At 34.9% G+C, this 13,081-nt stretch overlaps 1 protein-coding gene across 1 annotated transcript; it reads right to left on the bottom strand.

Moving 5' to 3' along the window:
- Positions 1–6,040: 6,040 nt before the first annotated feature.
- On the bottom strand, positions 6,041–8,206 carry LOC110104221 (cytochrome P450 734A6). The gene is made up of 5 exons (XM_020833231.2): positions 7,794–8,206; positions 7,482–7,705; positions 7,150–7,394; positions 6,685–7,054; positions 6,041–6,614 (listed from the first exon to the last, which is right to left on the bottom strand). Exons 1-5 carry the CDS (start codon positions 8,125–8,127, stop codon positions 6,177–6,179), a joined length of 1,611 nt encoding a protein of 536 aa, XP_020688890.1. The 5' UTR covers positions 8,128–8,206; the 3' UTR covers positions 6,041–6,176.
- Positions 8,207–13,081: the final 4,875 nt, after the last annotated feature.

Genomic DNA, 13,081 nt, shown 5'->3' with positions numbered 1-13,081 from the left:
AGTTTTTGTTTTGAAAAAAAAAAAGAAGTCTCTAAAATCAATTTTGAGTGAATTTGGAGCAAAACAACTTCAATAATTTTTTTTTAATTGTTGCACCAACTTTAAAAAAAAGAGCAGAACTCTGGTTGAGGAAAATTCACTTGCTTCACAACTACAATGGGAGGTCCACATTGATGTCAACAGAATGATCGCACCTTGTAAATTTTTTGTGACAATAATTTTGCATCGTGAATTTTCAAGGCAATTTATTTTAAAAGACAATTTACTCTGTAACCTTATTCGACTAGATCCTTATTCGACCACGACATCAATAATCACCTCCAACAGTTATCATCAGATGAACATCACCAGACAACACCCAATCATTGTCCACCTTATCATCATCATCTAATAGACATCTCCCAACTACCATTACCAAACTACTATCGCTGAATTATCATTGCTCGACTATTGTCATCCAACAATTATCTCCTAACCATCACAACTCTCCAACAACATCGACGGAAAATTTTTTTTTAACCTGAAGCTTAATGGAGAAATCTCTGTTACCTTACTAGATCCTTCACACATTCTGGTCAAATTAGCTAATGACCTAGACTATTGTAAGGTTTTTTCTCACCGGTCATACATTGTTTACAACTGTTATATGAAATTAACAAAATGGTCGCCTTGCTTGGACGTTGGTGTTGAGTCGCCTATTATACCGATTTGGATCTCTTTTCCGCATCTTCGTCCCCATTTGTACACCCCTCTTGTTCTTCATGGCCTTTGTGCTATTTTTGGCAAGCCTCTGAAAAATTCGTGAAGCGACCTTTGTGGGTTCTTAGCCATCTATTGCTCGTGTCTTAGGCGAACTTGATATAACAAAATATTATTTAATCAAGTTTGATTAGGTTATGAAAAATTAGGATATGTGCAGGAGGTTGTGTTACATGAATTTCCCCCCTTTTGTGTGTCTTGTAAGTGTATTGGACATGCCTCGGGTAAATGCCATCCTGGCTTGGCTGATATTCCTAATGATACTCTTATCCCGATTGCTAATTTAGTTCTCCTTTATGTTGAAAATGTCATTGTCCCTTCTGTGACGGAGGTTTTGGGTTGTGATGTTGGTAATCCTGGAGTTGTTGTTGCTGTCCTGTGCCCTGGTGCTTCATCGTTGTTACCTCCTGTCCAAGAATTGGGGTCTTCTCTTGCCCCTTTATTTGGGAATTCATTGATTGGTTGGGTTTCGGTTGATAAGGGCGCTGCCGCTGTATCAGTTGGGAGATTTTCTGAGGATGGTGTGGTTGGGGAATTACCTTCTATTCAGGTCCCTCGGGCTTGTGCTAGTGCTGGAGGTAGTTTGGGTTGTGTGGTTTACTATTGTCTTGTTTTGTCTAAGGTGGGTGCTATGTCTGCCATGTATTTGTTGTCTACTAATGTTGAGCCTTGTGTGTCGAGGCTTCTGGTGATTTTGGCATTCCTAATGATCTATCCCCTAGGTCTCTGCTGCCTTTTAATTTGGGTGGGGAGTGTTCCCATTTGGGTGTGGTGAGTGAGGAATCTTCTAGTGGTGATATTCCTACTCTTAATTCCCCGGTTACGCCCACTGTTCATGTAACTGATCATTTTGTTGAGATTCCAGTTAACTTATTATCCCCTAAGGCCTTAGTTGCTCATGTGGGTGCCAATTCCGGGGAGAGTGTTAGGTTGCAACTAGATTGGCTTCAATGCTCATATGATTCCTCTTCGGAGGCTAGTGAGGATGATGATGAACCAGGGGTTGAATTTACTTTGTAGAAAGACCGTCCTGTTATTTCTGTCTCCTCTCGTGGGAGTGGTAAATATGGGACGAAATAATTTATGGGGATGTGCTGTTATTTTCGGTTATCTTTGTTGTTGCTCCATGGATGTTGGTTTCGTTGTGCTGGTGGTTTTGTGGGCACTGGTTGACCTTTGGTAGTGCCGGTTCACTGAAGCTTCCTTAAATTTACTGTTGGGCAATATTGTTTTTCTGGGCAATGATGTGGCGCGGACTCACTATTCCGAAGCCGAGGCTCATGGCAACCTTTGGTGGTGAGTTTCTTGCTCCGTTGGGATGGCTACTTGGTTTATTTCTGCTCTCTGATCCAAACTGGATGGTTTGTGCCTCGCTTCAGAGTAGTTGGAAGCCTATGCCAATTACTGAGCCCGATGGGTTGTAACCATTTTGTATCTTTTGCTGCTTTTTATCGTTTTATTTTTATGCATCTTGTACTCCTTTTTCGTTTTATTAATAAAGTTTTTGTTTTGAAAAAAAAAAAAGAAGTCTCTAAAATCAATTTTGAGTGAATTTGGAGCAAAACAACTTCAATAAAATTTTTTTTATTTGATGCACCAACTTTATAAAAAAGAGAAGAACTCTGGTTGAGGAGAATTCACTTGCTTCACAACTGCAATAGGAGGTTCACATTGATGTCAACAGAATGATCGTACCTTGTAAATTTTTTGTGACAATAATTTTGCATCGTGAATTTTCAAGGCAATTTATTTTAAAAGACAATTTACTCTAGAACCTTATTCGACTAGATCCTTATTCGACCACGACATCAATAATCACCTCCAACAGTTATCATCAGATGAACATCACCAGACAACACCCAATCATTGTCCACCTTATCATCATCTTCTAATAGACATCGCCCAACTGCCATTGCCAAACTACTATCGCTAAATTATCATTGCTCGACTATTGTCATCCAACAATTATCTCCTAACCATCACAACTCTCCAACAACATCGACATCTACAAACTAATATTGATCTCTTAATTGTTGTCATCACTCATCACCTTTGACTACCACTACTACTACAATGCACCCTATCATTCACAAAAAAGTCAAAATAACAATCAAAGTTTCCTAATCTCATTAATTTTTATAATCATATTTACTTGATGGATTATTTCAATAGGGGTAGACCAATACTAAAATATATAACTCCAAAATGATAATAGTACAAGAAAATTTTAGTTATTAATATCTTAAACACCATATTGTGCCAAATCAGATATATATCTTAATCCCTTGATTAGATTGGCATCAAATACAGTGCATCATGAGCTGTCCACCACAAATTAATTGGTAAGAGCACTAATTAATGAAATTACTTACTTAATGATGCAAGAGAAGATGATTATCACTTGTCAACTAATTGACTTGGGATTTATATCTCATGTAGAGACAAATATAAGCAATTAACATTATTTTTTCAGTTGTACCAAAACTTTATGGCCCTTAGTGGAAAGCAGGCCAAATAATCTAATTGGAGGTTTATAATGCCAAGGATTTGCAGCAAGCAAGAGAATCAAGTTAAGCAATTAAGAACTAATTAATAGGACAAGGTGTGCTTCCTTCAAGAAATGTACTTAGCTTTAATAGTGAGGAATTAGGTTAAAAAGTACTTAAGCTATTAATTACATACTTGTATTTGTACTTTGGTTGATAATATCAGAGGATAATTAACTCAGCATAAGGTAATAATAATGAATGAATGCATTAATGTGCTAAGGAAAAAAATAGTTAAGTATTGTAATTAAGGATAAGGTTAGCATAAGGAGAATTTGTGTTACTATGTATCTTGAGATGGAGAGAGATTATTCTGTGCGGACAACGGACGGGAATAACCTTGTGAGCAGTAAAAGCGTAGCAAGAACAATGAAAGCACAATTCACTAAACTTTTAATGTTCACAGAGACAAAACCAGACATTTCACTCGTCTCGTATTTGCACAGAATAATTAATCAGAGATGGGCGGGCCATAGAGTGAAATATTTTTTAGATGTTAGATTTAAGGCTTGTTTGAGATAATTTTTACTGTTTTACTTGTAAGTCAGGAATCATAATTTTATTTGATTACTGTTTTTCAAAAAATTTTAGTTTCGAAAATTGTTTCTTACAACAAAAGCAACAAAGTTATTTTCTTCATATTAACTTCACAACCAAGTTTATAAAACATTGCAACTGTCCCAAATGGCCTCTTGTTTTTTTATTTATTTGATTTCTTAATCCTTCAAAAAATAATCCTAAAAATTATTACTTGCATTAAAATTTATGAATTTGCAAGAGTAAATTTTGTATTAAAGATTATGTATTTTTTTAGGGATTTTTACATACATAACACCTAAAATTATTGAAAATACATATTTAATATCTAAACTTCTATATTTACTAATATACCACCTAAAATCCCCTTTTCCTTCTATTTTACCACTCCATTGAAGCGATGAGATACTTGTATTCAATGTGAAAGGGCAGGGAAGATAGTCGTTGATAGTGATTTTTGACAGAAGGTAAATGGAATGTTAGAATTGATTAAAAGAGGGGATTTAGGTGATATATTAGTAAATATAGAAGTTTAGGTATTAAATGTATATTTTCAGTAGTTTTAGGTATTATGTATGTAAAAATCCCCTTTTTTTAATGCAAAAAAATGCAAAAAAAAAAAAGATGAATCTTTTTAATATTAAGATTTGTAATATTTGGCAAAGAATTATTACACAAAAATTTTCAAAATAAATAAAAAGTTCTACACCTTATTTAGAACTTAAATTTTATCGTTGAAGAATGAAGAACTTGGAGAGATTTTCATAATTAATTTATTTTGTCATTAATTAAGGGTTTACTTAGCATGTGATTAACAAAATTGATTTTTAAATATTTTATAAGCTTGAGTACTTTCCAAGTTGCTTCTAGCTTTTACTTATTCTAAATTTATAAGCATATGTGTACTAAATTTATAAGCCATTTGGTATCATCTAAACATAAATTAGCATTAAACCTCCTCACCAACTTCTTAGCGAATTAAGCAATTAATTTTAAGCTAATAACATTTGCCAAATTTAATCTAATTATATTTAGGTAAAAAGGTAAATTCAGTGCACAAAATTTAATGATTAATTTCAATAAATTACATATTAATCTTTTCAAATTAGACAAATTATGTCTTCGCCACCTTTCGCTCACCGTTAGCCACCAAACATTGTTCAATATTGTATGTTGCCGCTCTCCATGGGCTATTGCTCGATCTTGCCGCTATATGCTAGACATTCTCCACCACCATTGACAATCGCCTTTGGACGATGACTGCCGCCACCACCAGCCACTGGCCGTTGGCCCCGCCATTGTTGGCTATAGCCTCCTGACCATCATTGTTAGGCTTTACACTGCAATCATTTTTTCAAGTCAAACAAAGATGATAATCACTTACATTTATTTTGTACTCATCGAAAAAAATTCAAACATTTCAAATATGTTATATTCTTTTTACAGTATATTCCATTTTACTAAGTATTCCTTTTTCGTCAAACCAAATGGCCCTAAATAAATGCAAAACTCAAAATGTGGCATCATCGAAACCCTAACGTAACATAGGACATTCGATAAAAACAAGTTCAAATTTAATAATTAATGTTATCAAAGTAATATTTAATTGATAATTTTATTGTGATTTCATTATTGAATGAAAAAAAAATCAAATTCTAATGAAATTTTATGTTTCAATCAAAAACCTAATATTTGAATAAAAAATTCAGATAAAATATAAAAAAACATATTTTACATCATAGAATTTCTTTTTATATATTTTTTAACTTAGAACTTATCCTTTTAATTGAATAAGTTATATTATATTCTTAGCTGACCAAAGAGACCTTTCATATAACAAAAAATGACGACAAAGAAAACGAGAATTCTATATTTATTTCTAAAGAGTATTAATTGAATAAGTGGAATGCCCTAATTTTAAACGTGATTATTACTTGAAAGTCCAAAGTTTTATATATTTATAGAATAATATTTAAATACTTATATTTGTAATAATTACTTAAAAAAAATCCTCAAATTAAAAAAAAAAAAATCATTGCATTTTTTAAATAATTTGTTTTGATTTGCTTTTCTTTTACGTTTAGTTCAAATCAAGTAAACAAATAAGGGTACACACAAGCATAAAGTTATATTACTACTACACCCCCAACAATGTCAGTAATTACAAAATAATTTTATGCAAAATAACAGAAGGGAGTTTGTCTTCTTTTTCATTTGCATTAATTTAAACCAAAAAAAAAATCTTATAACAAAACAATTGAAAAAAAACTAAAAAAAAAAAACTTCCTAAGTCATTTTGTCCAACTGTTAGTGTCATTTTCGTCAATTTGACCATCACCGATCAACACAAATCGGACGGAAGATCACCGGAGCACCATATTGTGGATACAGCATCATCAGAACCGTTGGTGCATGCACGTAATTAGGCGATAGACGAATCTCAAAGCGACGTAGCACGGCGGCGAGCGCCAGCTTGGCCTCCAGGACGGCGAGGCCCCGGCCGACGCACATGCGCTGACCCAGACCAAATGGCATGAAGGCATTTGGGTGTCGGGCCGCCCGGCTCACTCCGTCGCCGAACCGGTTCGGGTTAAACCGCGCCGCATCAGGGCCCCAAAGCCCCGCATCGTGGTGGACGGCGATGATGGGGACCAATATCTCAGTGCCTCGCGGGACAACGTACCCTCCCAACTTCACGTCAGCCTTCGCCCGTCGGATCGTCGCCACCGCCGGCGGGTACAGCCGCAGCGTCTCGTTCACAATCATTCCCAGCTGAAATTGCAATACATTAGGGCCTTTTTCGTAATTTGCTAATCATGATTATTAATTAATAAATAATTACCGTCTTTAGTTTGGGAAGGTCGTCTTTGGAGGGCAGATCACGTGAGCCGCAGACGCGGAAGAGCTCCTCACGTGCCAGGTCCTGCCATTCCGGATGCATGGCTAGAAGGACGGTGGTCCATGTCAGCAGATTAGTCGTGGTCTGCTTACCCGCGAAGAAAAAAGTCTTACACTCCTCCACTACATCGTTGACCGTGATGCCCGCCGCCGCCGCAGTCATTTGACCAAGCAAATCCTTCGCCTCTTCGGCGGCGGCCGCCTCCTCCTCCTCCTCCTTCTGCTCTCTCCGACAACCAACCAAACTCAGTAAATTATCTCTAATATCCTTATCCAGCTTCCATCTTTTCCTGTTCTTCTCAGTCGGTAAAAATCTACAGGTTACAAAAAAGTAATCTTTTTAAGACTTTTATCGCAGAAATTTTTTGCTGATAAGGAAATTTGACACCTTTGCATCTTTGGTTCTCACCTGTAACCAGGGATGAAGACTCTATTGAAGGCTTCGGCGGCAAATACCATAAGCTTCGTCTGCAACTTGAGCACAGCTTTTCCTTGATCATAACTACGACCAAATGTCGCTCGAGTAATGGCTTCTTCCGTAAGGCTCTGATACCAATCTGCCACATCTAACTCCACCTCTCCCGAAGATCTCGCCGCTTCAGAAAGCTTATCCAGAATGGAAGCCATCTTCTCCCCTATAGCCGGCATTAATAGCTGTGGAAAGAGTCAAATTTTCAGATGAAGAATGACAACAGACAAAATAATATATATATTGATTGATATTGTTTGAATCTTAATTACTTTTAAGTTGTCCATATGGAAGACTGGAGAGATGAGCTTTCGGTGGAGAGCCCATTTGGCGCCGCGGAGATTAACAAGTCCATCTCCTTCAAGCTGTCTGATGAGAGGATGAGCTTCATAACGGTCAAAATCCGCCGCCCGGGAGACAAAGATCTCTCTGATGAGGTCGGGGTCGGCAACGGTGAGCCGCGGCGTTGGGCCGAACCATAAGAGAAAGGTCGATCCTATAATGCACATTAATTAACTCACTTCTTCAATCAAAGATGCAAAATACAGAATTTATAGTAAGATATTATAAGTTTTTCAAATTACCATAAGCTTTCTTCCAGTGGTGGTAGAAGGAGAGAGCGCGAGGAAGGATGTTGTGAGAGTAAGGTGGTCTCATGGGTTTGGACGAGGCTTCCAGCATCATGGAAACCATCTCGCCGAGGTTGCCGAAGATAAAACGGTAAGGAGGGCCACGAAGGCCTTGGCTCCAGAAAAAGCTCTCTGTTTTCCTCGGCTTGACCCAAAGGAAATGAAGGGACTTGATAGCAAGGTGAAGGATGAGGCAGAGGAGAAAGAACAGAAAGGCAGAAGTTGGTGATGGAGGAAGGAGGAGGAAGCTTGAAGAAGATGGCGGCCATGGTAAGGTCTTCATCATCATCTCAGTCTTCTTCTTTGTTAATCAATTGGTCTCGATCTCTCTCTCTTTAGCAGGGAAGAAAGGTGTCTGTGAGTCTTTATAAAACAAGAGGAATGGTGTTGAGAATTGGAGGAGAATCCGCTGACTTGGTTGTTTATTTATTAGCTTTACTTGGGCCAAATTCTTCTGGTGACTTGTCAAGCTTATTTATTGTTTAGCTTTTAATATTTTGTTTGGTTAAGGGAAATGCGCTTTCCATTTCTTCAACACAATAATTTTTTTTAACATTTCTTCAGCACATTTATGACATGATAATATATGATAGTAATTTAATTATGATCTTCTCTCATAATATATGATAGTGTGTATATAATATATCATGTAAAATTGATCTATTCAACATGTGAGTGGTAATCCATTACTAAGAAATAATATTAATTTAAATTGGTGGGTCTTGTCGGCTCAGGTAATTTGAATGAGCTATGTTAACCTAATCTAATATTTAGCTAAGCCTAGTTACATCTTTTTGGCCTTTCACTAGAGATTTTGTGCAACCACTCCCAACTACTATTGGAAAATAGTAGTTTTTCTACTGAAAAAAACAAAATAGAAAAACAAAATAGAAAATCAAGAAAATTTGTCAGAATGTTATGTCCTTAAAGGGTTTACGATCGATTTTTAATTTATTGGCCCAAGAAAGTCATGGTGAAAGAATTTATCAATGATCACACTACTAAAAAACGAGATATTTCACAGCAGATGTTAAGAGCGGTTTTAGAACCTCGATCAAAATCCTCTTTTAGCATCAATTTTGACAACTACAAATTGCATCGGTTTTAACTGCTATTATAACTGGATTGTCATGTCTACCCCAGTGGTCATAGAACCGTTGCAGAATATTTTTGGAGTGTATTGCAATCACAACTGTCATGTAGCGGTTCTATAATCGCTGTAAGGAAATTTGTGGCAGTTTAAACCACCAGAAAAGATTTAATTTTGTGTTGCAGTAGCCCTTTTTTCTAGTAAGGATCTTATGTAAAAATAGTTTCAATGGATAATTTGAAGGAACCTATCAAGAAAAATGCAATTAAAAAATTCATGAATGGAGTTGTTCCACCAAAATTCCAACAAATTTTTCTTAGGAAAATGCAATAGTTCAACTCGTTAGTTTGGCTTCTATAGACATTTTCTTCCATTTCCTCGGTCAAATTCCAATGAGCTTTTTTTTTTATTGAAAATTGTACTGATTTTTATTTTTTATTTTTGGCAACACCTCCCTACAAAATTTAATTGTACATATCACATCATGAATATATGATATCCGATCCATATTACATCACATTACATTATAGAGAAATATTTTATGTTAATATAGCTAAATAAAAGTGTAGTTAAACAAATTTGAATCAACCAAATATTTCAAATTAAACATTACACATATAACGAACGTAGCAAAACATTAAAATAAAACATTTGTCCAAATCTCTGTCACTGGCACTCTCTTCTTCATCTTTTGATGTCCAATTCTCATCATCTCATGATGATGCTTTTTGCCAGCCATAGAGCTTTAATTTTCGCATGCATATCATTCATGCTTGCATGTAAACCCTCTGTCATATGAGTATTATATATAATCTCATACGTTCTTATATATTATCCCTTATATAGTTATGATATATATGTTGCATCATATATTATGTCTTGGGAGCCTAACACATAAAATTTTCATTTCCTCTTTCATCATGCTCCATAGTCCATAGCATAAAACCTAATTGGTGAGCTAGAAGATTCATCCACTGACCCATATCTCATAAATATTTGACTCATTACATCTCTAAGGTGTGTATACTCATTCTATAGAAGATTTATTTTATAAACTATATTTATAACTTTTAATTATGTCATTTTCAAATTATTAATATGTTACTAGAATTTTGATCAAGTAAACTATAGCAATAGGGTTTATCGGCTTTGATATAAATCTACTATGACTTCATCAAGTGTTAGATATATTATATGTTAGAAACCTACAAAGGGAATGAAGGAAAAGTTACAAGTCTTTAAAGAATCAAAGGCTAGGTAAAAGAACACCATTTGAAATAAAACTTATGAGCCAATAATTCTATCTATTACAAAATTAAAACCAACAACAACAACATCATCAAGCCTTTATCCCACTACGTGGGGTCTGCTACATGAATCCTTTTTCTCCATTGTGTCTTATTAAAAGTCAAATTCTTGTTTAAATCTAATAAAGAAAGGTCATTCCTAATATTTTCTAACCAAGTCTTTTTAGGTCTACCCCTACCTTTCTTAACACAAGTCAAATCTAATACCTCTACTCTCCTAACCAGGTCATCGGAAGGCCTCCTTTTTATGTGACCAACATAAACATTATTGTTCGAAAATAAAACCAAATAAAAAAAAAAAAAAAAAAGCCAAAAAGAGAATCACTAGAAGGATGGATGAAGCAGCAGGCACCACTTGATTTGAAACCCCTCAATATAATTGATTTTTATAGATTCATTATCATTGATTTTTATGTTTAGAGTAAGGGCACCTAAATTTTTTCAGAAAATAATAATTGGTAATTTTGCAATCACATAAACAAAAAATTCAATTGTATTGAGAAATTTATTCATTAATCCTTTTTTTGTCATCTAATACACACTTATAATCGTTGACTTCTAATATCTATATTTCATACTTAACTAATCCTTCAATCTTTCTATTATACATTCATTATCATTGGCTTTTTAAGAATTAGTAAGCAATATCTTTTAGGCTTCATTTGGGATGATTTTATTACTATTTCTTAAAGTAAATTTTTAGTATAAAATTTTTAATTTTTGTACTAAAAAGTCACTTTACGAAGCAGTAAGAAAGTCATCTCAAATGAAGCCTCAATTAATTTACCTAAAACCTAACAATTACTAATAACTATTTTTTATAATATTAATTTTTTTCTAATTTACATAAAGTATCTAAATCACCTAAGAGTGACATGAGGGCGGCAAATAAATTTCTTTTTAACAAAAAAAAAAAAAAAAAAAAAAATTGTCATGCCATAGGATCTGTTTTTTTTTTTATTTTTATACTTTTATTCTAGTTGTAAACAAAGAAAAAGCAACCAAAGATCTTTATTACTACTTTAGGTAAGATCGTAAAGGCAGGAAATGTTTGATTTAGCATGTTGACGTATATTTTCGCAAATCGACTGAGACCGACCCAAATCGGGCCAAATCGAACCCAATCAAGCCTAATCGAACGAAATTTGACATTAATCGACGCCGATTCGAGTCCAATTTCACAAAATTTATAATGATTATTTACTTTATCATTAGCTGTTAAGATCCAATAGATATTGAACTAAGATAAGTTTGACGAGGTAGTTCATGATGAAATGCAACATGTTTCAAATGGATTATTTTAATGATTGGGTAATTATAGATAATATCGATTATAATAGTTAGCATATATATTATGTGGAATAATATAAATGGCATAGTGAGAGGGCGGCTCTATGCGGTTGAAATGGCATGGTATTATTATTATTAATTATTTTTCGTATTTTAGGATTTGGGGTGATGGTATTTAATATATATTTAAATGTTCAAAAATGGAGAAATATAAAAATGATTCATGGATGATAAGTTATATATTGTAAATGATGCCCTTTCTTGTAATGAGGGAATGCATTAGTATGATATAACTGACATAATTCGATGAAGAAAGTAAGAGGCGTCACTACAGGAAAACGTGATGTTATCGGCGGACAACATTTGCCGGTAACACAAAAAATCCAGCGGAAAATCCTTATTTTCGGTGAAATACCGGCGAAAACTGCTCCTACGATAATTCATGTGTCCGAAAATCTATATTGGCGTAACATTTCCGCTAGAAACGTTTCCGGCGTATTTTCCAACGTTTTTTCGGTGCAAAATTGGTGAAAACAACGTCTTTAAAGGGGGCAAATTTTGGCATTTATTCCGCCGATATTTCGCGCGGAAATTGTACGTCGGAACAACCGACGGATAATCCACTGGACCGGTCGTCGTACTATTATCGGTGGACATAAATGCAAACTCCTAAAAAAATTATTTGATTGAGTTAAAATTTAGATTATTATAATACAATATCATGAGTTGTACTAATCTGATAAATGCAAATCCAATGGATCGTAAGGCCATCTTGATGCAAATTACAATAGGATATTAATTTTTTCCCTTTAAATCTAGTTTAGCTAGTAATAACCCTGGCACACATAATAGTTAGAAAACTAACTTTTACCTCTTTGTTTAGCTTTTCCATATGAATTTGTAAGATATTTTATAATTGATTTTTAAATGGTTTTTTGAGTGTATTGGGAGTCTATCAAAGAGAAAAAATTGAAAAAAAAAAAAATTTACTAATGCTTCATTTGGGATGACTTTTTTTACTGCTTCTTAAAGCAGCTTTCTAAAACAAAAATTTTAATTTTTGAACTAAAAAGCTTCTTTAAGAAGCCGTAAGAAAGGGGTCACAAACGAAGCCTAAGTTTGAATCAATGCAGGTTGGGATTTGGCTGAATCATATAAATATTGATTGTGCGTTTTTACTCACCTTGTATGTATTTTATTTTGCACAATTGTTTATTTTCTTGAAAGAACCTTTCAACTTCAACACATATTTTTAATTTCACAAAAAAACTATAAAAACACCGATTCATCCATCCAATTGCTATGAGAAAATAGACTCATATATTGGTAATGAAATGTGCCTAAAAAGTAGGGGTGTCAGTTTCGGGTCACGGGGTCGAGCCCGGAAATGACCCGGGTTCAAATGGCTCGATCCTAACCCCACCCGGGTAGGTAAATGTGTCTGATGTTCGAACCCGGACCCGACCCGGCAAGTGCGCGAGTGGCCGCGCTGGCGAGCGCCAGCGGGATCGCGGTCGAGTGCAAGCTGGCACGGGCGCGCGGGCGAGCACGTGGGT

The sequence above is a fragment of the Dendrobium catenatum genome, unplaced genomic scaffold (genome assembly GCF_001605985.2).
Source record: "Dendrobium catenatum unplaced genomic scaffold, ASM160598v2 fragScaff_scaffold_231, whole genome shotgun sequence".
NCBI lineage: Eukaryota > Viridiplantae > Streptophyta > Magnoliopsida > Asparagales > Orchidaceae > Dendrobium > Dendrobium catenatum.
Note: the sequence above shows the minus strand (reverse complement) of the source record. Positions and strands in the feature narration are given on the sequence as shown.

What these genes read in the sequence shown, in the direction of transcription:
- LOC110104221 (XM_020833231.2), bottom strand. Translation starts at nt 8,127, where the DNA reads ATGATGATGAAGACCTTACCATGGCCGCCATCTTCTTCAAGCTTCCTC. An exon ending in CCACTGGAAGAAAGCTTATG is followed by an intron (nt 7,706 to 7,793) that starts GTAATTTGAAAA and finishes TGTGCATTATAG; the next exon opens with GATCGACCTTTCTCTTATGG. An exon ending in TCCATATGGACAACTTAAAA is followed by an intron (nt 7,395 to 7,481) that starts GTAATTAAGATT and finishes CTCTTTCCACAG; the next exon opens with CTATTAATGCCGGCTATAGG.